This window comes from Castor canadensis, chromosome 8 (genome assembly GCF_047511655.1).
Source record: "Castor canadensis chromosome 8, mCasCan1.hap1v2, whole genome shotgun sequence".
In the NCBI taxonomy this organism is placed as follows: domain Eukaryota; kingdom Metazoa; phylum Chordata; class Mammalia; order Rodentia; family Castoridae; genus Castor; species Castor canadensis.
Genome location: NC_133393.1, coordinates 73,343,582 through 73,366,221, shown reverse-complemented (window position 1 = coordinate 73,366,221; position 22,640 = coordinate 73,343,582). Strand labels below are relative to the sequence as shown.

Here is a 22,640-nt window from a genome sequence, read left to right as displayed (position 1 = left end):
ATCCCGGGCCAATTAATGTGTGTTGATTGCCTGGAGCTGTAGGTTAGTGGTAGAGCGATTGCCTACCATGTGTGAAGCCCTGGATTCGATCCCCAGTACTACAATCAATTAATCAATCAAATGTACTTTGAGCAGCATTCTGAAGAGATGAATGCGACTGGGTCCCAAGGTTCAAGAAGCTTAAGGGAAGGTTTTACCTACAATCAACAGAAAGGAAGGATGAAAATGCACTAAAAAGCAGCAAGCACTTTGCCAGCCACAGAACCAGAGATCCACCCCTTCTTTAAAATCCTCGCCGACTTTAAGTCCCCTTCTTCCCCACAATGAAATTCTTACTGAGTTTATCTGTTGGCATGAGGTATCCTCTTCAGTAAAATAAGGCTAATTAAGTCCGACTTCGCAGGATTACAATGAAATGGACTACTGAAATAAAGCAGAAGCACGTAGATCACAGCGTGCTGCTCAGAAGGCGATCAGTGTGTGAAGTCACTGGATGGAGTCCGTCTCCAACACGAGTGTCCGTGTGCTCCGCTAACGGTGAGGCCCGGCGCCCAGCTCGTTGCTTAAATACGAGCCTCACCCGAGCCTCGCGAGAGCTCTGATTGGGCAGCGCGCAGGAGGGCTGGAACTCGGAGGAAACCGCCCCGGCGAGCCGGAAAGCAGCCCGCAAGCAGGAAGAACTACAACTCCCGGCGTGCCTCGCCAATGCTTAGGGCTCCTCTACATTTTACCAGTGTAGATCCTTCTGCGTAGACCTCAATAGCTCCGCCCCAAGCGTACGCTCCTCTTTTGCTCTGTAGCCCCGAGCGTGGCCACGCCCCAGTCTCCAGAATGAATACGTGTGACGTCTCCAGGATGCTACGCGTCGCGCGCTGGAGACGGGAGTTGGCTCACGGTCCCTGGCTGGGTTCTGGCGGCCTGGAGACTGAGGAAGAGGCTTTCAAGGCCTTCCGCGATGCCTCCTCAGCGGCGGGTCAGTCAGCTCCTGGAACTGTGAGTCCACCGGTCCCGCCTCTTCTGCGCGCCGCCCGGGCCCCTCCTCCGTCGACGGGCCCGCGCTGCTCTCCCTCCCCGCCTTTCCGGCGTTTCGGTTTCTGTTCCTAGGTCCCGCGCGCAGGACGGCGGCGTACCCTCAGTCCTCGGCTCGGGGCGCCCCCGGGAGGACAGTTTCTCCGCGGCCTTCCCCGCGGTGGCCTTGGGAGAGCAAGACGGGCCTGCGGACGTGCTCCCGGCAACAGTTCGCGCGGCTGCGGTAACGGGGTGACATGAACAGGGTCCCGCGCCGCCATCCACGAGCTCTGGGACCCGGCTCCCGTCTGTGGAATTACCGTGATAATGGAGCCCGTCTCACGGAGAGCTTGTGCGGAATAAACCTAACGCGGGGTCTGACAAACCCACCAAGTGTTAGTCGTTGCTGGTTGGCACCAGAAATTGCAGTTACCTTGGCAATTGTGGTTACCATGGCAGTCGGGGATGGCTTCTTGACCGTTCCCATTGCCCCGTAGAAAACAGACACCCGGACCCACTGCTGGCCCTCTAAAGCAATAGGATTTGCCGTGTCACTTTGCATCTCCTAAGCTCTTGGCCCTCCGTCCTCAGTCACTTCTCCTAGGCGAGATGTCACTTGGTTCTCCCCGCGTAGATTGAGACTTGGGTGGAGCCCTGAGGATAAGGCCTTGCTGTAGTTCTTGGCATAAACTTTATACCTGATCCAAATGGGATCTTATTTCCATCAGTAAGGGCAGGTTAGGGTAACGGTTAAGAATGCCAAGTAGGAGCCGGGCGCCGGTGGCTCACTCATGTAATCCTTAGGGGCAGAGGTCAGGAGGATCACAGATCGAAGACACCAGGGACAAATAGTTCTCCAGGTCCTATCTTGAAAAAAACCCATCACAACAAAGGGCTGGCGGAGTGGCTTAAGTGGTAAAGTGCCTGCCTAGCAAGTGTGAGACCCTGAGTTCAAGCCTCAGTACAGGAAAAAAAAGAAAAAAAAAACGTAAGCTGTGGGCTGGGGACTTGACTCAAGTGTATAGTACAGCCCGGGTCTACCAAGCTGGAAGTCCTGAGTTCAAATCTCAGTACCACCAAAAAAATCAAATTGTGAAGACAAACTGTTGGTTCTAGTCATACAGCTAACATTTACTAGTTATACAATCTAGCAAATGATACAGCTTGCCTGGGTTTCAGTGTTCTTAACTGTAAATGGAAGTTATTATATCCTATTGAACTGCTATGAATGCAAAAACCAGAAGATCAAAAATCAGAACAAGTAAAACCCATAGAACAGTGCTTGGCACATAGTTAAATGTTCATATATCTCTGAATATTTATATATTTTTCAGTAGTACTGGGGTTTGAACTCAGGACCTCTTGCTTGCTAGGCTGGTGCTCTACCACTTGAATCACTCCACCAGCCCTTTTTTGGTTGGGTAATTTTCGAGATAGGGTCTTGTGGACTGTTTGCCTGGTCTGGCTTCAAACCACAATCCTCCTCATCTTTGCTTTGTGAGTAGCTAGGATTATAGGCATGAGTCACCAGCGCCTGGTTTATAGTCATTCTTGTAGCCTCCTCGAGGGTTTCACACAAATGATCCTCTGAATTCCAGTGACTAGAATCAAGTCTTTCGTTTCCATAGAACTTTTGTACCCACTGTTCCTTATTTTTAGGATTTCTCAATATTTGGTTAAGCTTATATTTATTTTTTACTTTTTTTTTTTTTTTTGAGACAGTTATCCTGTGTTGTCCCAGGCTGGCCTAACTTGATCTTCCTGCCTTAGCCTCCTGAGTGCTGGAATTAAAGGCATTTATCACATACTTCCCATTGAAGCATGTACTTAAAGAGTATATGTGGTGTATGAAGTACTGTGCTGAAGACTGTGAAATAACAAGCATAATGGCAGTACAATCCTATGGGACTGTATGAGTTAAGTATATAAATAACTATAGTAGAGGCAGAACAATACTAGAAAAGAGGGATAACAAAGTATTTTGAAATTTTTGATGAGGAAAAGAATGGGCTGGCACAGTGACTCATCTATAATCCAAATTCTCAGAAGGCAGATGATGATTTGAGGCCAGCCCAGGAAAAGAGTTAGGGAGACCCCATCTCAATAAGACAGGTGTGGTGGCATAACCTGTGGTCCCATCTAAGTGGGAGGATCACTGCTGGAAGCCAGCCTTGGGCAAAAGCATGAGACCCTACCTGAAAAAATAAAAGCACAAAAGGGTTGGGTGTGGCTCAAGTGATGGAGCAGATGCCTAGCAATCACAAGGCACTGAGTTCAAACTCTAGTACCAAAAAAAAAAAAAAAAAAACCAGGAGAAGGCTTTGTAAAAGCGATTATTTTTGAAGATTGGTAGTGAGAGGGTATTAGGAAGTTAGGGTCAGGCCTGGCTGCCCACAGAGAGGCCATCCAGCCATCCACAAACAAGAGCTTTCTGTTCCCTCTTCTGGTCCTAAACTTTGACCACATCCTGTCAAACAGCCTAGTTTTACATCCTGTTATTTGCTAATATTGTGAACTCCAAGTCTTAGGGCTTTCTGCCCTAATTCTGCAGAAAGCAGCAGCAGGGTCAATCAGAGGATCATATTAACTGACATATAATTAAGATTGCTGTTTTATGTATGCACTGCCTTACAAATTGCCATCTTGGTTCCCAACAAACCTTGGAAGGTAGCCCCCTCCCTGAACAGCCCCTTCCTGGAAAAGCCAGGCACTGTTTCAGGAAAGCGCCATAATTATTTAGCATAGCGATAGATTAGCCACCATAAGAACCTCAAGCCCCAAGAGCTTGGAGCACTCAATCGATCATTTGGGTTGCCTGCTCTCTGCCTTCTTGAGAGTGTACTTTCACTTTGCCTTAATAAACCTTGCTATGTGAAATTCTCTGTGTCTGTGCCCCTGAATTCTTTCTTTGGCTGGATCAAGAACTCACTGATCCTAATTTTCATGGTTGCATTAACATCTGGCAGTTGAAAATCCAAAGAAATGAATCTGAGTGAGTAGAATAAGATAAATGAGTGTGACAGGCAGAATAGTTAGAAATATATGAGAAGGCCAGGAAGTGGTGTTCCATTTTGACTGGAGGACACAATATGAGTAAAGGAATAGTAAAACAAAGCCAGATAATTAGGAGTAGAACCTTGGGAACCAAAATGAAGTAAGAGTACTCTAGCAGTGAGGAGCTATCAAAGGTTTTGGAACTGTGCTGAGAACAGAGATTTGAATTAAGTTGGAATTGGGAATAGGGAGACACTTTGGGAACTTGTAGAATCTTGGGAATAGGTATGGGGAGCCTAGACTTGGAGACAATTATTTCTGGTGGTAGGGAGTTAGAATGTCCATCTCTTAGGCGAGGTGCCATGGAGTACTATCCAGCAGTTAAAAGTAGATGTATACATATTCATAGTGCTTAGTGAAAAGAGGAAATAGAATAGCAGAAGTCAAGAATAATTATCAGAAACTGGGAAGTAAAACATAAAAGATGACCACATGACTTACATTGTCCTAACTAGAGTATAACGGTCTGTATTTGCCTTTAGAACCACAGTTTGTAACCATTTAGGGATAAGGTATAATCTGAGAATGGCATTTGGTCAGCTAGCTGTTTGGGGTGTATAACATGGTAAAAGGATCTTGAGCACACGATTTAGTCCAGCTGATGGGACTTTCTCCATGAGGAAACTATTTGGTTTACATCCTTGCATACGCTCCTTACCTTCTCACTGACCAGCCTTAGAGAATCCTTTGGATCTGGCATTTGCTGAATGGTTCAAATAGAGGAACCAAGGAAAGAGAAGAATCAGAAATCAGAGTTTTCAGCTTTGATTGGGAGAATGATCACTAGATTATTATAGAAGAGTTGGTGTCTTGTAGGGAAACCAGTCCGAACATCCAGTAAGAAATATCAAGCAGGCACTTAAAATACTTTAGAGTCTGAAAGAGAGATCAGGGTTGAGGCTAAATGGGGGAAAACTCCTTATAGATGATAGGTGAAGCCATGATGAAGAGAGAGACTATAGAGAGGAGAAAAGAAGGCCGAGGAAAAAAATTTGTACAACACTTACATTAGAAGCAGACCATTTTGCCAAAAGTCATTCCTTCGGTAGATCAACTCTTCACATAACTGATTGGCTAAATCTTAATAAGTTGTTTCTTTTAACTATGAAATTTAGAGCAACTCATATTGGATGGGATGGCTCCCCCTTTTCCCCATTTACTTTACAGATTTTGTTAAGTTTTAACTGAACACTTCATTTTGTCTTAAGAATGAGGCAATGTGTGTTAACTGGTAGGCCTGAAACCACTTATGTCAACATAACTTGTTACTTTGGGAAATTTTAAAAATCACTATATCTAAGTAGTTGACAAGCAGGACAAATTATTTGATTATTAGGGTAAACCTTAATGTTTATCAGAACAAATTTTTTATCAAGGCTTATAAGCCTGAAGTTACTATGTTACAAACTTTGCCCAATCCTAACTGCTTCCCTGTCTTTTGGTGGTAAAAACACTCTCTCAAAGTACTTCAGCTTATATCCCAAACACTTTATATACTCTTGCCTAACATTGTTCTAGTGAAAAACCACTAAAATCCTATCAAGGTGGTCTCCCTTGCTGCAGCAAATTTAATAAACTGCTTTGTTTGATCAGCAACCTTTTTTGATGGTTTCATAGTTTTCTTAGGCCAATGTGGTAGTACATGCCTGTAATCCTAGCATTCAGGAGACTGAGCAGGAGGATGGTGAGTTTGATGCCATCATGGACTACATAGCGAGAATTTGTCTCTAAATAAATAAATAAATAGATAAGTAGTCTTCATAATAGCATTTTAGTATCAGACTTGTTTGTGCCCAAGCTCCCCACTGTGTTGGCTGAGGAAACGGAGGTTGAAACTCATGGCACAGCCTCAATACCTAAGCTCAGAAGAGGATTCTAAAGGGTCAAGATGAAAAAGACTGGCAGAGAAGGGGTGCAGGGAGACGGGGGTGGGGTTGGGGTGGGAAGGTGGCAGGGTGATAATACAGGGAAAAAAAGTATAGTTAAATACTGTATAGAGGAAAACATAAGGGGAGTGATTGTTAGTGCAGAATTTGATTTTACCCTTCTTACAAGTTAATATTTTAGTTGGGTATTGTTTCACAGCTACAATACACAGCCATAGGTAATATATAATGAAATGGACAACATTGTGTTTGTAAAATTTTATTTATAAAAAAACTTGTGGTAGAACAGATGCAGACTGTGGGTCATAGTGTTTTGCTGACCCCTGGTCTGTCTCAGTTCAGTAAGAGAATCCAGGTGATTAAAACAGAATTAAGTTTGAATTCCCTTTATTCCCATTTGGCCAGGCTGCCACTGAGAAGGGTGTGGCTTATGGTTGTTACGGGAAAGGAAGATGCATCAGGAATTGTCAGTGTAGAATGCCAAAATTTCAGAATAGGTCTAGATAACCCTCAATCCCTTTCATTTGGATCATTATCTAGGAGGTACTCAAGAGAATATGAACCTTTTCAAAGGATAGTTCCATTTAATGACCAAACTATCTCACCAAAACACATGGAACAGGAGAAAGTGGGTACAGTCAGAAATCTCTTTAGCTCATTTGTGTTAAAAGTTCATTATTTTTACCTCTCACTGAAGCCAGCAACCCGAGGATGATAAAGGTGTGAAATGTCCACTGAGTACCTTGACTATTCATTTATTGTTAGGTGACCTTTGCAATAAAAGGAAAACCAAAAACAATACAGTTTATATCCTGGCCTGTGTGGATAGAATTAAATGATCCAACTGGAACAGGAAAACCATAACCTGAAAAAATATCAACAGTAAGGCATCAGTGATAGCCTCAAGATATGTGTGTGTGTATGGGGGGGGGTGGTTATAAAAGGCTAGATCAAAAGTTATAAAAGGTTGGATTGTCAGGACCAAGAAGGAACAATGCCTCATGCAGGGTGGCCTGTTTCACTACAGGACAAACAGGCTGTTTCTTTCTGTTTTTTTCTTTTCTTTTCAGTGCTGGGGGTCAAACCTTGTGCATGCTAGGTAAATACTACCACTGAGCTGTATCCCCAGCCCACAGGCTGACTTGAAGGGAAGCACAAGATTGGCATGCAATGGTAGTTTCAGCACCAGCTGCATTTAGTCTTTACTTTGTTGCCAGGCCTTGGTGGATGTATTGCTTTGTTTGGTATAAAGATGGATCTTGGCAGCAATCTGGGTGGTGCATACTTGATTAGCAGTGTGATTCTAGTCCATTTCATAAGGTCTGAGTTATATCCATGCATATCGGACTGTCAGCTGCAATTTTGTTTCCACAGTTCATGGTCCTAAAGAGGGTTACCTTTAATTTTGTTGGGGTCCGAGGCCGGCCACCCTCTGAGAGGACAAAAGACACTCGAGACAATGTAAGTCACAAGGCGAGGTTTATTTCTAGTTAGCTAGGGTCTGAGTATTCACCCGAAGCAGCAGGTTTCAACAAGGACCCTGAATGCAAAGTTTAAGTTGGATTTATACTCTTTAAAGCATCAATCATTGTCACACAGGAATTCCTCATGCCTCTGGGGTCACATTTTTCTGACATTGCCCACATCCTGGTGGTGGGGTACGATTACTTATTAGGAACTGGAAAAAAAAAAAAAAAACACCAGACGTTTACTTATCAGGTTTACTTGTCAGGAGCTTGAAAAACACCAGATGTCTTAACATATTGACTAACATTCCGTTCAGCAAATCAATCAGAAACACTCCCTGTTCCCAGAAACCGTTCCACCTCCCTTTGTTCAGGGAGTGGGGCTCGAGGTTACACAAGGGTCATGCCAGTTATAGCTGATTTTAGGCTAGGTGGGCTGCAAGTTAAAGTACCCCAACAATTTGACAGTCTGTGTTCTTCCAAGGTGATTAGGCCACTGGCAACAGTCCAAGAGTCAGAAAAAATATAATATGTTAACTTTAGGAATATTGTCTGTTGTCTAAGGCAGAAAGATACTGGCAAACTTTGTAAAGGTCCAAATATTACAGTAAATATTTTCTGCTTTGGTGGCCATATGATCTCTCCTAATTACTCACTTCTGCCATTACAGTATGGAAACAGAATTGGACAATTCATAAATGAGTGGATATGATTGTGTCCCAGGAAAACTTTCTTTATAAAACAGGCAACAGGACAGATTTGGCACAGAAGCCATTTTCCAAGACAAGCATTAACAGCTTTTAATTCACCCATTGTCCTAACTAGCTCATACTATAGACATCTTCCAAAGTTGTCATTTTGGCAGTACAGCTACTGATACCCATCAGCTGAATACATTAGCTTTTAACTGAGCTAAACCATCAGATAATCTAGTGGATATATTTAGAACCTCTCTGAGTCAATGGCCTATGGCTTTGCCTTAGGTGATGGGAGTGGCAAATAAAGCCACAACAACTCCAAAGTTGTTGCTTTTTCATATAAAAAGCAAAATTCCACTAGGACCAGGCCAACAACAATCTTTTTTTTTCAACATTTTAAAAATTGTTAGTGCATATTAGTGTGAGTTTCACTGACATTGCCATACAAGCATATATATCATGCTTTGATCATACCTGCCTTCCATACTACTCTGTCTTAACCTCCCTTTTTTCCTGTTCATCATCCCTTCTCCTTTCCTGATAGTCCCTCTGTTACTTTCCCATTGCTTTTTTTGTTCTAGTTTCTACATATGAAGGAAGATGTGTAATACTTGTCTTTGTGTATCTGGTTTATTTTGCTTAACATGACCTCTAGTTGTATCCATTTTGTGGATTTTGTTCTTTATGGCTGAATAATATTATTTCGTGTATATATACTGTATTTTCTTTAGCCATTCAACTGTTGACAGGCACCTAGGCTGATTCCATAGCTTGTAGCTTGTAAATAGAGCTGCAATAAACATCAGAAAGGTACTTCCTTCAGATATATACTCAGGAATGGTATAGCTGGGAAAAGTTCTATTTTTAGTTTTGTTTGTTAACTTGTTTTGAGACAGGGTCTCACTATGTAGCACAAGCTGACCTAGAACTCCTGATCCTCTTGCCTCAACCTCCTGAGTGCTGGCATTGCAGGTCTGTACCACCATATCTGCTTTATTTTTAGCTTTTGGAGGAACCTCCATAATGTCTTCCGTAGTGACCGTGCTGATTTACATTCCTATCAACAATGTATCAACAAAAAAGTGGTTCTTTTTTGTTTTTTGAGACAAGGTCTCACTGTATAGCCCAGGCTGACCTGGAACTTGCCTTCTTCCTGCCTCAACTTCCTGAGTGTTAGGAGAACAGGCATGTGCCTTCATGTCTGGCTACTTTTTTTTTTTTTTTAAGTACCTGGACTTGAACTCAGGTTCTCACACTTGCTAGGCAGGCACTGTACCACTTGAGTCATATCTTCAGTCCTATTTGTTTCACTTTGTTAATTGCCATTCTGACTGAGGTTGAAATGGAATCTCAGTGTAGTTTTGATATGTGTTACCCTGACAGCTAAAGATGTGTTGAGCATTTTAAAATATATTTATTAGCCATTTGTGTTTCTTTTGAGAAGTGTCTGTTCAGATCATTTGCCCATGTATTGATTTAGTTACTTGGTTTTTTGATATAATTTTTTGAGTTCCTTATATATTGTGGATATTTTGTCAGATGAATAGCTGGCAGAAATTTATTCTGTAGACTGTCTCTTCACTCTGGTAATTGTTTCCTTTGTGGTGCAGAATCTTAATTCTTGCTATAGTTTCCTGAGCTATTGGAGTCCTATTCAGGAAATTGATGTCTATGCCAATAACCTGAAGTGTTTCTCCTGTTTTTTTTCCTCTAGTAGTTTCAAAGTTCTAGGTCTTTAACATTAAAGTGTGTGGTCCATTTTGAGTTAGTTTTTGTACTGGGTTAGAGATAATATTGGACCCCAGCTAGAATGACAGAGGTAACTCCATTTCGAAACTAGGCTCCATCTTAGAGCTAACCTAAGCCTGACCCTGAGTTACTGGAAAAACCACAGATTTCCTCTGGAATGCACCATCCCGGTCCTGAGCCAATCAAAAATGAACAAGACAGTCCCTTTGTTCAAGACGACCAAATATTTACCCAAATAAGGAATAGGCCTGGCTGCATTCCTTACAGTCCCAAATAAGGAATAGGCCTGGCTGCATTCCTTACAGCCCCAAATAAGGAATAGGCCTGGCTGCATTCCTTACAGCCCGGATGCAGCTAGGGTCAACCAATCCGGATAGGCCAAGCCTACATTACTCAAATAACACCCAACCGTGTAACTGCCAAGTTGGAAAGCCCCGTCCCTTGCTTACCCCTCAATAAAAGCCCTGCCTAATTGTGGTTCGAGGCTCTCTGCACAGATCCGCTACCTCGGTGAGGTTGGAGAGCCCAAGCTTAAGCCCGAATAAAGGCTCCTTGTCTTTACATACGATTTCAGACTCCTGAGTGGTCTTTGGGGGGTCTCGCGATCTGGGCACAACAATAGGAGTCTAGTTTCAGTTTTCTATGTGTGGATATCCAGTTTTCCCAGCACAATTTGTTGAAAAGCTGTCTTTTCTTCAACATTTGTTTTAGGTCCCTCTTTGTTGAGAATTGATTGGCTATAATTGCTTAGGTTTATTTCTGGGTCTTTGTGTCTGTTTATGTCAGTACCATGCAATTTTTGTTACTCTGGCTGTGTAGTATAATTTGAAATCATATATTATAATGCCACAAGCATTGCTGTTTTGTTCATGATTACTTTGATATTTGAGGACTTTTGTGCCTTCATGTGAATTTTAGGATTTTCTGTTCTGTAAAGAATGCCATTGGTATTTTGGTGGGGATTGCATTTAATCTGTACATTGCTTTCAGTATTACAGCCATTTTCACAAAATTAATTCTTCCTATCCATGAACATGGAGGAGAGGTATCTTTCCTTCTAGTGCCATCTTCAATTTCTTTCTTCAAGTGCTTTATAATTTTAATTGTAGAAGTCCTTAACATCATTGGTTAAATTTGTGCCTAGGTATTTTCGTTTGAGGCTATTGGGAATGAGATTGTTTTCTTGTCTTCTTTTCCAGTGGTATATAGAAAAGCTATTGATTTTTATTCAGGGGTGGGGTGGGGGGCTGGTACTGGGGTTTGAACTCAAGGCTTCATGCTTGCTAAGCAGGTGCTGTACTGCTTGAGCATTGCCTTCAGCCCTTTTTGCTCTGGTTATTTTGAAAATAGTGTCTTGCTTTTTTCCCAGGCTGGCCTGGACCTTGATCCTCCTATTTTATACTTCCTGCCATAGCTGGGATGATAGGTGTATGCCACCACACCCAACTTTTTTCCATCGAGATGGAGTCTCACAAACTTTTTTGCCTAGACTGTCCCGGAACAGCACTTTCCCCAATCTCAGTTTCCTTCGGAGCTGGGTATGACAGGTGTACACTACCATATCCACCTATTGGTTGAGATGGGGAATCTTACATTTGCCTGGGCTAAACTGTTACAAGTTTTTATGCTCAAGCATTCAGTTTCAGCACAAGCATAGTACCAGGTTAATAGAGTGTGTGTAATGGCTGTGACAGCCATAATCTTGTACTTGAAAAAGATTTGTATACTTTTTGTAGCTATTAAGTGTTTAAAGCTATGATTTCTTTTTTTCCAGGACTTTTCAGAAGACAGGTAGGTAGACTGGAAGGCAAACTCCTATTTCTTATTACCTCTCCATAGGTACCAGTCCTGGAACAGGAGAATCCACTCTGATGCTTAGTTGAATAGGGAGGTGTAACAAAACAATACCAATTTCACTATTAGCAGTGAAAAATCACAACTATACATGAATAAGCCACCCACAGGACTTTAACTTCTCTTCCCCACTGAGAATTTTACCCAAACCCCATCAGTTGGATTTGGGTGTGTTTTTTTGCTAAGGGATCAGAGACCTAGAGGCTTGATGTTTGTAAAAGTTATAAATTACAGCAACAGCCAACAGGAGACTGCTGTTCCCTGGTTGGAAGTGTAGAAAATGCAGTGGTGGGAGAGGCCAGCTGACCTGGAATCATGAGGGCAGTGAGGATACTTTTTTCTCTCTAGTTCCCTACTCCAGTATTGATGCCTGAGCATAGGCACTGCTTCCCCTGGGAACCCCCCAAAAAGCATATTGGCCCAGATGTCCCAGTCCTTTTCTTACTGCCCCAGAGAACACCAGTACATTTTGCTCCACAATCTGAAGTTGATACGATAAGAAGTATATGTTATCCATGGAGTAGCCAGTAAGAAATAACTTAAAATATATAACGAAAATATTATTGAAGAAACTAAATGATATTAGAAAAAAATCATTTTTTTTGAGTCATGGCTCAAGGGTAAGGTCCTCAGTACTCCCAAAAAAAAGGGGTGGGGGAAGAGGGAGAAAAGAAACCTTCACTAAATGCAAAAACAATCAGTAAATAAGGAATAGAGACACAAAAGACAAACAAAAAGGCAAAAATTGTCCATCTGGATAAAAGAACAAGACCTGACTATGTGCTGACTGGAAGAGACACACTTTAGATTCAAAAGTGTATATAGTCTGAAAGAGAACAGAAGGATGTGGGGAAAGATACACAAACAGCAAGTGTAAGGAAAATGGGGTATACTAATATCAGACAAAATACCCACTTAAACAAAAAGTTACTAGAGATAGAGACATTTTGGGGTCAGATGTGTTGGCACATACCTGTAATCCCAGCTGTGTTTGCCTGGGCAAAACATTAGACCCTGTCCGAAAAATAATTAAAGCGAAAAGGGGTTGAAGAGGTGGCTTAAGTGGTAGAAGGCCTGTCTAGCAAGCCTGAGTTCCTGAGTTCCAAACCAAATCCCAGTACTGCCTGAAAGAGACATTTTTTTAATCATAAAAAGTATCACCATCACACTGAGGCAGTGTCTTGCCATGTATCCCAGACTAGCCTCAAATGGTCTGTAACCCAAGTTGTCTTGAAACTTGCAATTCTTCTGCCTCAGCCTCCTGAGTGTTGGGATTATAGCTATGCACCATCATGCCTGGCCAGGACTTTATAACATGTATAAATGTATATGCACCTAACAACTGCACCAGAATCCATAAAACAAAACTGACAGAAATGAAAGAAGAAACTGAAAATTCAACAATAATAGTTGAAGACGTTGACACCCAGTTTTCCATAATAGATAAAACTAGGCAGAAAACCAACAAGGAATTAGAACACTGAACAACACAAAAAATAAATAGAACAAACAGACATCTGTAGAACCTTCCATCCAATATCAGATAATACTCTTCTCAAGTGATATAGGACATTTTCCAGGGTATACCATAGGGTAAGCCATAAAACAAGAGTTAATAAATTAAAAATTGTTTCTTACATACAGAGAATTTTTTTTTAACAAGGAAATAAAATTAGCTATTAGTAACAAATTTGAGTCACAAATATATGGAAATTTAACATGCTTCTAATAATCAGGGAGTCAAAGAAGGATGTTTAAGAGATGAAACATTTTTGAAGTGAGTAAAAATGAAGACATCAAAATTTATAGGATGTAATTAAAGCTTTATGAGAGGGAAATTTGTAATTTCCTATATCAAAAATAAGAAAGATATCAAATGTATAAACTAATCTTTCACTTCAAGAAATATGAAAAATTAAGCCCAAAGCAAGCAGAAGGAATGAGATAATATTAGGACAGAAATAAATAAATAAAATGAAAAGCATAAAAGCAATGTAGAGAAGATCAATGAAACCAAAAGATATTTGAAAAGCTTCTGGGCCAGGTCCCATGGTTCATGCCTGTAATACCAGCTACTCAGGAGGCAGAGACTGGGAAGATTTTTGCCTGCTTGGGCAAAAAGTTCTTGAGACCCCATCTCAATCAATAAAAAGCTAGGAGTCATGGTACATGCCTCTCACCCCAGCTCTGAGGAAAGCATAAATAGGAGGATTGTGGTACAGGCTGGCCCAGGCATAAACATGAGACACTACTGGAAAAACAACTAAAGCAAAAAGGGCTGGGGGGTATGGCTCAAGTGGTAGAGTGCCTGCCTAGCAAGCACAAGTTCAAACCCTAGTAGCTCAAAAAGAAAAAAAAAACAAAACTGCTTTTTCTCCCAACAGCCTTAGAAATAAAGGAAATGGAAATCAAAACACTGCTAAGATTCAGTCTCATCCCCGTCAAAATGGCTATCATCAATACAACAAATGCTGGAAAGGAATGGGGTGGGGAGACCCTATACACTGTTGTTGGAAATGTGGTATAGCCACTATGAAAATCAGTATAGAAGTTCCTCAAAAAACTAAATATGGGGGCTGGAGGGGTGGCTCAAGTACCTGCCTAGCAAGTATGAAGCCCTAAGTTCAAACCCCAGTACTCCAAAAACATCTTAAACCATAAAAATAGAACTATCGTATGACCCTGCTGTGCCACCCTGAGGCATATATATGGAAGGAGTATAAGTTAACATACAGTAGAGACACTTGCACACTCATGTTTATGAATGAAAATGGATGGAACCAGAGACCATCGTGTTGAACAAGATAAGCAAGCTCAAAAAAGTCAGATATTGCCTGTTTTTGCTCATAGCAGAATCTAGACCTAAAATGATAATAATGTGACATGATTGTAGAAGAGTGGAAGAAGAAGGAAGACAGGAAAAGGAGAGGGTCCTGGGGGATGAATAGGATCAACATATTACATACATGTATGAAAGTAGCATAATAAACTCCAGCAAATACGGTTTAAAAAAGGGAGGAGGTTGAGAAAATATAGTAGAGGGGGTGAATTTGATAAAAATACATTATATGCACGTATAGAAATAGCACAATTCATGCTCATCTGAGAAACTCACACTTTAAACAAATATGAATTTTGTTTTTGTCTACCAAAATACCAATACATATGACAGAATAAGCTAGTTAACTGAAATCAGGCAGGTATAGTCTGGTGAGTACCAGTTATTTCTGGCCCTGCCACTAGGAAGGTATCCTTTACACAGGAATGATTGTGGCTTGCTATGTGTAGGAAAGGGCAGGTCAGACAACCCATTCTGCAACTTTAGTCTCAAGTCCTTTCGGCTTGAAGTTGTCAGTATACCAAATCAGACTATTTTGGAGTTGATCATCCTCAACTTCTTAAGGGTCTTGGTTGTTGTCTGCTCTGATAACTCTATGCATGTACAAGTCTCTATAATTTATACTCATTGTAGAATCTTTGTGGTTATAGTTCTTTCTCTAGAGATTTTATTACCTACATAATTGAAGGGCTGGTGGAGTGGCTCTAGTGGTAGAGTGCCTCCCTAGTAAGCACAAGGCCCTAAGTTCAAACCTTGGTACCATAATTGAAGAAAAATAGTGAAACAAGATTGCTAGATTAATAGATAAAAACTTTCAATTAGTGGGCCCTGGTTTAATGTTTACTTAGGAATATGTGATTGAAATCTTGGTGATATCCGTGTCTTAGGAATCAAGGAGACTGACAGGAAAAAGGGAAACAACTTTAGTTCATTTAAAATGCATCTTGGTAATGAGGTTTGCTGAAAAAAAAATGTAGAGGAAAACCATCTTGTCTATCACTTTACATGGAATAGGGTTTTGAATCTTGTCAAACTAGATTTGTAAATGTTAATAAAGATTCACACTGGTTTATGAAGGGCTAAGTGCTAACAAACAGCATTGAAAAGTGTTAGCGACCAGTATAGCACAGTGTGATTTATTACACTATATTTGTATTTCAGATGCCTTTGGTGCTTCATGGAGAATATTTCCAGATACATCACAGACATCAAGCCGTTGCCTCCCAACATAAAAGACAGACTGATTAAGATAATGAGCACACAAGGGCGAATAACAGATTCAAATATAAGTGAGGTAAGAGTGCATAACTGCAAAGCAAGCATTTTGTGTTTTACTGCTTACATATGGTTTCAGTTTTTGAAGTCCAGCTGGGTCAGTAGTAGGCGCCTGTGTCCTCAATGCAAAAGCAAATGGGAAATTGGGTTACAAAGTAAGGAAGGTGGCCTAATGTTGCCAGACTAATAGAAGCAGGCTGGTTCTTTTCTTCGTTGATTGAAAGAGAAGGCTCATACCTTTTACATTTACTAAATGATTTAATTAATTTTGTGAAAGTCACGTTGTGTGAAAACTATCCTTTTGCTCTAATCTTTCAGCATGTTAAAACATAATCCTAAAAATGAGAAATATATATATAATTTTTACATAAATAGTAAATGTGTGTCAAAGTCTTAAGCTCATTAGTAAAAGAAATAGTAGAAATGTAAAACTAGTTCAAAGGATAGATGAGAAACAGATACCTATTTATTGATACCTATATGAACTTAGAAGAAACAAGCTGAAGTAAATTCACTAAATTAGATACAGAATTGGATAATGTCTTCCAGGACAATAAAACTAATGACTAAGGAGTCGGGCATGGGAGTTCACACCTGTAATTCCAGCATTCAGGGTGGTGAGGCAGGAGGATCATGATTTCCAGGCCAGCCTGAGCTATGCAGGGAGACCCTGTTTCAAAAACAAAACAACCCCAGTACTGCCAAAAAATAAATAAACAAAACAAAACACTAATGACTAAGGCTATCTTCTCTACCACAAGTTTTTGCATCTGATTTTATCAGTTTTCTACAAGTTAACATCTTACTTTACACAATTGTAAGGTAATTAGGATCGTTGCTTCAACTAATAGTAAGTAGCAAGAAAGGGTTCATGTTGTGTGTGGTACATGTAGTGCAGCCTGATTGCTCTTTTTGCCAAATGCACATCAAGAGATTTTGGAAGTATAATTTTTTGGTACATTGACAGCTGGTGGTTGTTGGTCCCAGCACCCTAAAAAAAAGTGTTATGAGTTGTGTTTGCTCCCCTACCCCCAACAAATGTTGAAATTCTAATCTCCAATATCTTAGGAAATGATCTTATTTTGAAATAGGCCATTGGCAGATATATTTAGTTATATGATGTCACACTGGAGTGGAGTGGGCCTCCAAACCAGCATGACTAGTATCTGTACAAGAGGATGGCCCTAAGAAGACACAGAGTCACAAGGAGACTGCATGTGGAGATGGAAGCAGAGACTGGAGTGAAGTGTCTGCAAGTGAAGGATTGCTGGCCCTAATCTGAAACTATGAGAGAGGCATGGGACAGTCCCCTCAGAGTCCTCAGGAAAAATTTGCCTGCCAGCACCTTGATTTCAGACTTCTTCCTCCACCATGTAAAAAAACAAAGTTCCGTTGTGTTACGTTAGTGGTACTTTTTTACTGCGGCCTTGGCAAATGAATTCAGGCAGGCTTCTCAGCAGGACTCTGGCTTCATTTTAAAGGTAATGTAATCTTTTCCTATTCATTTCCAAGTTGAGTGTAATTTTTCTTAGCAAGTGCTTAGAATAAAGAATGTATTTTTCAGCCTTTGATCATATAATGAAATCATAATTCAGCTTTTCAAGGCATCAAGCTATCTTATTTGTGTTAAAAAAAAAAAAAAGAAAAAATAATAGGACTAGAAGGCATGGGAAATTCACACATTTCTTGATTTAAAAAAAAAATGAGAGCCAGGTGCTGGTGGCTCATTCCTGTAATCCTAGCTACTCAGAAGGCTGAGGGCGATTGTGGTTTGAAGCCAGCCAGGGCAAATAGTTTAGGAGACCCTATCTCGAAAAAAAACCCGTCACAAAAATAGGCTGGTGGAGTGGCTCAAGGTATAGGCCTTGAGTTTAAACCCCAGTACCTCAAAAAGGAAAAAAGAACAGAATGAAGAAAGAAAAATTAGTTCTTTTGTTGGGTATCATGCTGATGTTCAAAAATAATGACAGACAAGCTGGGTAGCTCAGTGGTAGAGCCTAGCATGCACATGGTCCATGGGTTTGATTCCCAGTACCACACACAGACAAAATTATGACAGGAAAATAAAATAGTCTATGAAAATCAGCATATTGCTGTATGTTGTACAAAGGGTAAAGTTATAAAAAGTTCCTTCCTAAAAAGAGCAAGACACATACACATGCACGCAACCTCATATCATAAGAAAACAATTCAGGAATTTTTCTGTTTTTCCAAAAGAAGAATCACCCTTTATAGATCCTGTTGGGCCTTTCAGTATAAAATCTTTTCTCTTTAATTCTGAGAATTTTTTTCTACTATTTAATTTTATTATTCCAAGATTACTAGTACCCATATGTTAGCATTTCTATTTTAATCTTTCATATTTTTTAACTCTTATGTTTTTTATTAATCCTTTACACTTCCTACTAAAGTAACCATGCAAGGTTCAATTCCACTATCACCCAATAGAGTCAATGAATTGAGAGGCAGATTGGCAGAAAAAGAAAGAGCTTTATTAGCAACAAGCTGGCAAATTGGAAGATGGAAAGTTCTCACCTTCAGTGACCATCTTACCCCCTTGTCCTAAGAGAGTGTCTTTTTATACAGTTTTTCAAAGGAAGGTGTATGGGTCCCAGACAGGTGGGCACCTCAGGTTGTCCAGGGTTCTAAAAAATAGCCTCTTCCGGAGTGTGGCTGTGTATATTTTGTGTTATCTTGTTCACATTAGATCAGTGAGAATTGCAGTCCAGTAGATCTGAAGCAGACATAGATGGTCAAAGTTTCTGTGTCAATTAAAATTTACTTGTGCTAGCATTTGTTATAAGCAGCATTGCTGGCAAACATCCTTTCTGGTGTAATGTCCTGTAGCTTGGGACTAGGAAATGCTTGGAAAGGGAGGGTTTGTTCATTCTGCTAACTTTAGTGTGCAATTAATCTTTATGAGTTAGGCTTTAGTGAGTAGTTAATCCTTAAGAGACAGAACGAGCAGGAGCAAAGAGGCACTTCTGAGAAATAATTGTGTATGTGGGGGGGTAGACTCTTTCACTGACTTGCTCATTCCTCAGCTAGTCTATTTATCTTGTATATACTATACTTTTTTCCTACTGTTCTAGCTTTCATATCTAATATTTCCAGTTTACCTTTTTATGTGTTCTTGTTCTTTTCTTATAACATCTTCCCTTATTTCTTTTAGAACATTTTGCTTGTTAATGTCTTTGGCTTTGCTGTTCTAATTCCTCTGCTCCTGAAGCAGGAATCATAATCCAGTTTGTTTTTCTTTTGAAATACTTGTGTTCTCCAGATGTCCGTTTTGTCCTTTGAGCACATAACACCCTGTACACTCTTTCTGGTAGTGGCAAGAGTAAGGGCCTTGCCTCAGTCTGAATCAGCCATGTTGAGCTGATGAAGAAGGTAATTAAGCCTATGGTATTAGGCTGTAAGACAGAGAGTCCGGCACCAGAAAATGATAATCATTTCTCATTCTGCCCTCAGATTAGTGCTTCAACTTTAGCCCTTCATTTCTTACTTGTTAAAAAGCATAGTAAGCTGAGCACTGAGGGCTCCCACCTGAAATCCTAGCTACTTGGGAGGCTGAGATCAGGAGGATCGCTGTTCGAGGCCAGCCTAGACACATAGTACATGAGACCCCATCTCCAAAATAACCAGAGCAAAATGGACTGGAGGCATGGCTCAAATGGTAGAGCATCTGCTTTGTAAGCACAAAGCCCTTGAGTTCAAACCCCAGTCTCACACATACACAAAAAACGCATAGTAAATAAATTCTCCTTAATATTTATTATTCTTATGTTATCTGTTACATTTTTGCTATTTGTGTTTCAAATGCTAGTTAATAGTTTCTACACTACTTACTTTTAAATATTGTCTTTGGGTTTGCAGCAATGTCCCTCATCATTGTAGGCAGACTAGAATGCTAATTGCTCTGGCTTAACCTCATGTTTACCCAAAGTCTATGATCAAAAGGAAGCAAGCTTCAGTGACAGCATTCCATCCTATTCCTAGCACTGTGATTTTACATTGTAATTGTGCTTCATGTATCATAGTGTCTCTTCTACATTAACCTGATGTACCTTTATTTTCTTCATATTAACTTGCATTTGAACCTAGACTTTGGTATTAGTCAGACTTTTCATTTGTGGTAGTATTGGGGAATGTTTTGACTGACAAGAAGCCAAGTGACACTTGGAGGAGTGGAGAACTCAGATTTTATTTTTACGCCAGCAGGCTCAGATGTGTACTTGTGTCTGAGCCCTGAATACAGGATTCACAGGATATTTATTTATTTATTTATTTTTTGTCTTTTCTTTTTTGGTGCTGGGATCGAACCCAGGGCCTCATGCATGCTAGGCAAGCGCTGTACCACCGAGCTACATCCCAGCCCAATTCACAGTGTGTTTAAAAGGCAGTGCAGGGCATCAGGTTATGAAAATGTGCTCAGGTTATAGTGTCCTAACCAGTGAGTTAGAGACCTTAGATTGTTTAGGTTAATTGGGCTGGTAGTGAGCTAGGGACCTAATGTTGTTTAGATAAGGTCAGCAGGGGAGGCCTACTTTGGAAAGTTTATTTACAAGTGGAGACAAAGACAGGAATGGGTGCTTTTCTCTGCATGGTGTCTTTCATCTCAGTCCTGAACTTTTGCATGGCTCTAATGGGCAATTCCTCACAGCTCTGTCTGAGGTTACCATGGTTTACGACCCTGTTTCAAGGCTATCTTCCTCTTCAGTAGCAAAATACCTGACATAAACAACCTAAGATGTAAAGATGTCTTTTAGCTCATGGTTGCATAAGTTTTAGTCCATAGTCCATGACTCCATTGATTCTGGGCCTTTGCTGAGGCAGAACATCATAGCAGAGGGAGAATGTGGTGATTCTGCTCACCTCATGACAGACAGGAAGCAGAGAGAGACTGCCTGCTCTCCTGGCTTTCTCCTTTTTCCCCTGTTATTCTGACTGGCCCCTTGCCTATGGAACAGTGCCATCCACATTCAGGTAAGGTCTTCTCTCCTTAGTTAATCATCTCTGGAAACACCTCACAGACACACCCTGAGGTGGGCTTTACTAATCTAGAAGCTTCTTATCCCAGCCATGTTGACAGTTAAGATTAACCATCACAACATTTTTATTGGGATAGTTAGCTTGGCCCTTTGGAGGTCAAACACCATCCTCACTCCTTTCATCCCCTTAGATTATACATTGGTGACTTAATTTTGTGTTTCATGACAATCTTTAACATTTATTTAAATGTAATTTTACCTGAACAAAAAGGGGTATAAGATAGAAAAACAAAGCATGATTTTCCTCAGTACTCTTTCTCTTATCCTTACAAGAGTTTGCTGTGGAATTATCCAAAAGGGTTATACACCTCTTTGGATAGATCCTTTTGAAAGATTTCCTAAATCTTTTTATATAGTCTAGATGGAGAAGGCCTTTTATCCTGACAATTTAAAGAATTTCTACAAATGAATAAGAAAAAAACCCAAAACAACCAAATAAAGAATCAGAAATACAGGGGAAAAATTTTCAATAAATATAAAAAGATATTTAACCTCACTAGTAAAGTGACACTTTGCCTTCCAGTTGGCAGAGACTTAACAATAATATCCACTGTTGGTGATAGTTTGAAAAGGTATCATTTATAATCTCTCCTGGTGACACTATAAATTGATCAAAACCTTTTAGGTGTTTTTTTTTTTTGACAGTTTGTCATTAACTATAAAAAGTCCTAAAAATTTGCTTACCCTTGACTCAACAAAGTTAAAAAGCTCAAAGGTATATTCATCATACCATTTATAAAAGTGAAAACAGTTATGTACAGCATATTATATAAGCAAGGAGCTTTTGATTCTCACAAAGTATTGTCCCCATTTTAATAATGAGGATGGGGAATCACTGAGAGAAAACAGGATATATTCAGTCATAGGATTCAAACTCTGGCAGTCTGTCTCAAAAGTACATGTTTTTAATCATAACACCATATTGCCTTAGTCAACCATAAATCAACCTAAATGGTCAATTTAGATGTCTGCCAGTATAGGACGCATTTAATAAGTTACAGTAATTGCATGAAATGGAAGAGTATGCAACTTCGAGCAATTCAGTAAAGAGTGCTTATATGTGATCTAATCCCATTTTTCTTCAAAGCACTTTTAAAAATGTAAAAAGCATCAAAACCAATATAAATATGCCAGGTATGCTGGCTCACCTTTGTAATTCCAGCACTTAGGTGGCTGAGACAAGATCACAAGTTCGAGGGCAGCCTGAGCTACATGCAGAATTCTAAGCCAGCCCAGGCTACATATCTCAAAACATAAAGAAATGTAATTTTAGCTCTGGGTATTGATATTATGGATAATTTTAGTTACAGTGATTTAAAGTACAGACTTGCCAGGTGTGATGGCACATGCCTCAGTCTTAGCTACTCAGGATACTAAGGATCACTTGAGTCCAGGAGTTTGAGACCAACCTGAGCAATATAGTGAGACCTCCATCTCAAAATATTAATATATTAATATTAACATATTATTAAAATAATGCTATAATGCTTGTATATTTTATACTAATATAAAATAATAATAATAATAAAATTCAGTTAAGCATAGACTTGGGGCTGGTGGAATTGTTCAAGTTAAGAGTGCCTGCCTAGCAATCATGAGAGCCTTATTTCAAACCCCAGTGCTGCCAAAAACAAAAACAAAAAAGCATTGGCTTTGTAATTAGAAGGTCCTGTGTTCCAATCCCACTGTTCCTCTTTGGCAGTGTTCTTCATGTTGGCTACTTAAGCTCTTAGTGCCTAATTCCCTTGTTTATAAAGTAG

At 40.2% G+C, this 22,640-nt stretch overlaps 1 protein-coding gene and 2 non-coding genes across 9 annotated transcripts in view; 2 read left to right on the top strand and 1 right to left on the bottom strand.

The window, feature by feature from the left end:
- Positions 1-833: 833 nt before the first annotated feature.
- Amn1 (antagonist of mitotic exit network 1 homolog) overlaps positions 834-22,640 on the top strand; it is a 51,254-nt gene continuing 29,447 nt past the window's right edge. For 6 of the 7 annotated variants that reach the window (XR_012450804.1, XR_012450802.1, XM_074083080.1 and 3 more), the window contains exons 1-2: positions 834-993; positions 15,716-15,848. Coding sequence is in view for 4 of the 7 variants with exons in the window: in XM_074083080.1 (XP_073939181.1) it covers positions 956-993; positions 15,716-15,848 (171 nt within the window). In the remaining 3 variants the exon portion in view is untranslated. The remainder of the gene's footprint in view (positions 994-15,715; positions 15,849-22,640) is intronic. The other variant, XR_012450803.1, reaches the window with a different exon arrangement.
- LOC109698858 (electron transfer flavoprotein subunit beta lysine methyltransferase) overlaps positions 7,411-22,640 on the bottom strand; it is a 40,349-nt gene continuing 25,119 nt past the window's right edge. Inside the window, exon 3 of the transcript XR_012450805.1 lies at positions 7,411-7,626. This is a non-coding gene — a transcript (electron transfer flavoprotein subunit beta lysine methyltransferase). The remainder of the gene's footprint in view (positions 7,627-22,640) is intronic.
- On the top strand, positions 16,690-16,823 carry LOC141410641 (U11 spliceosomal RNA). Its single transcript, XR_012435469.1, has one exon. It is a non-coding gene; the product is annotated as a U11 spliceosomal RNA (small nuclear RNA).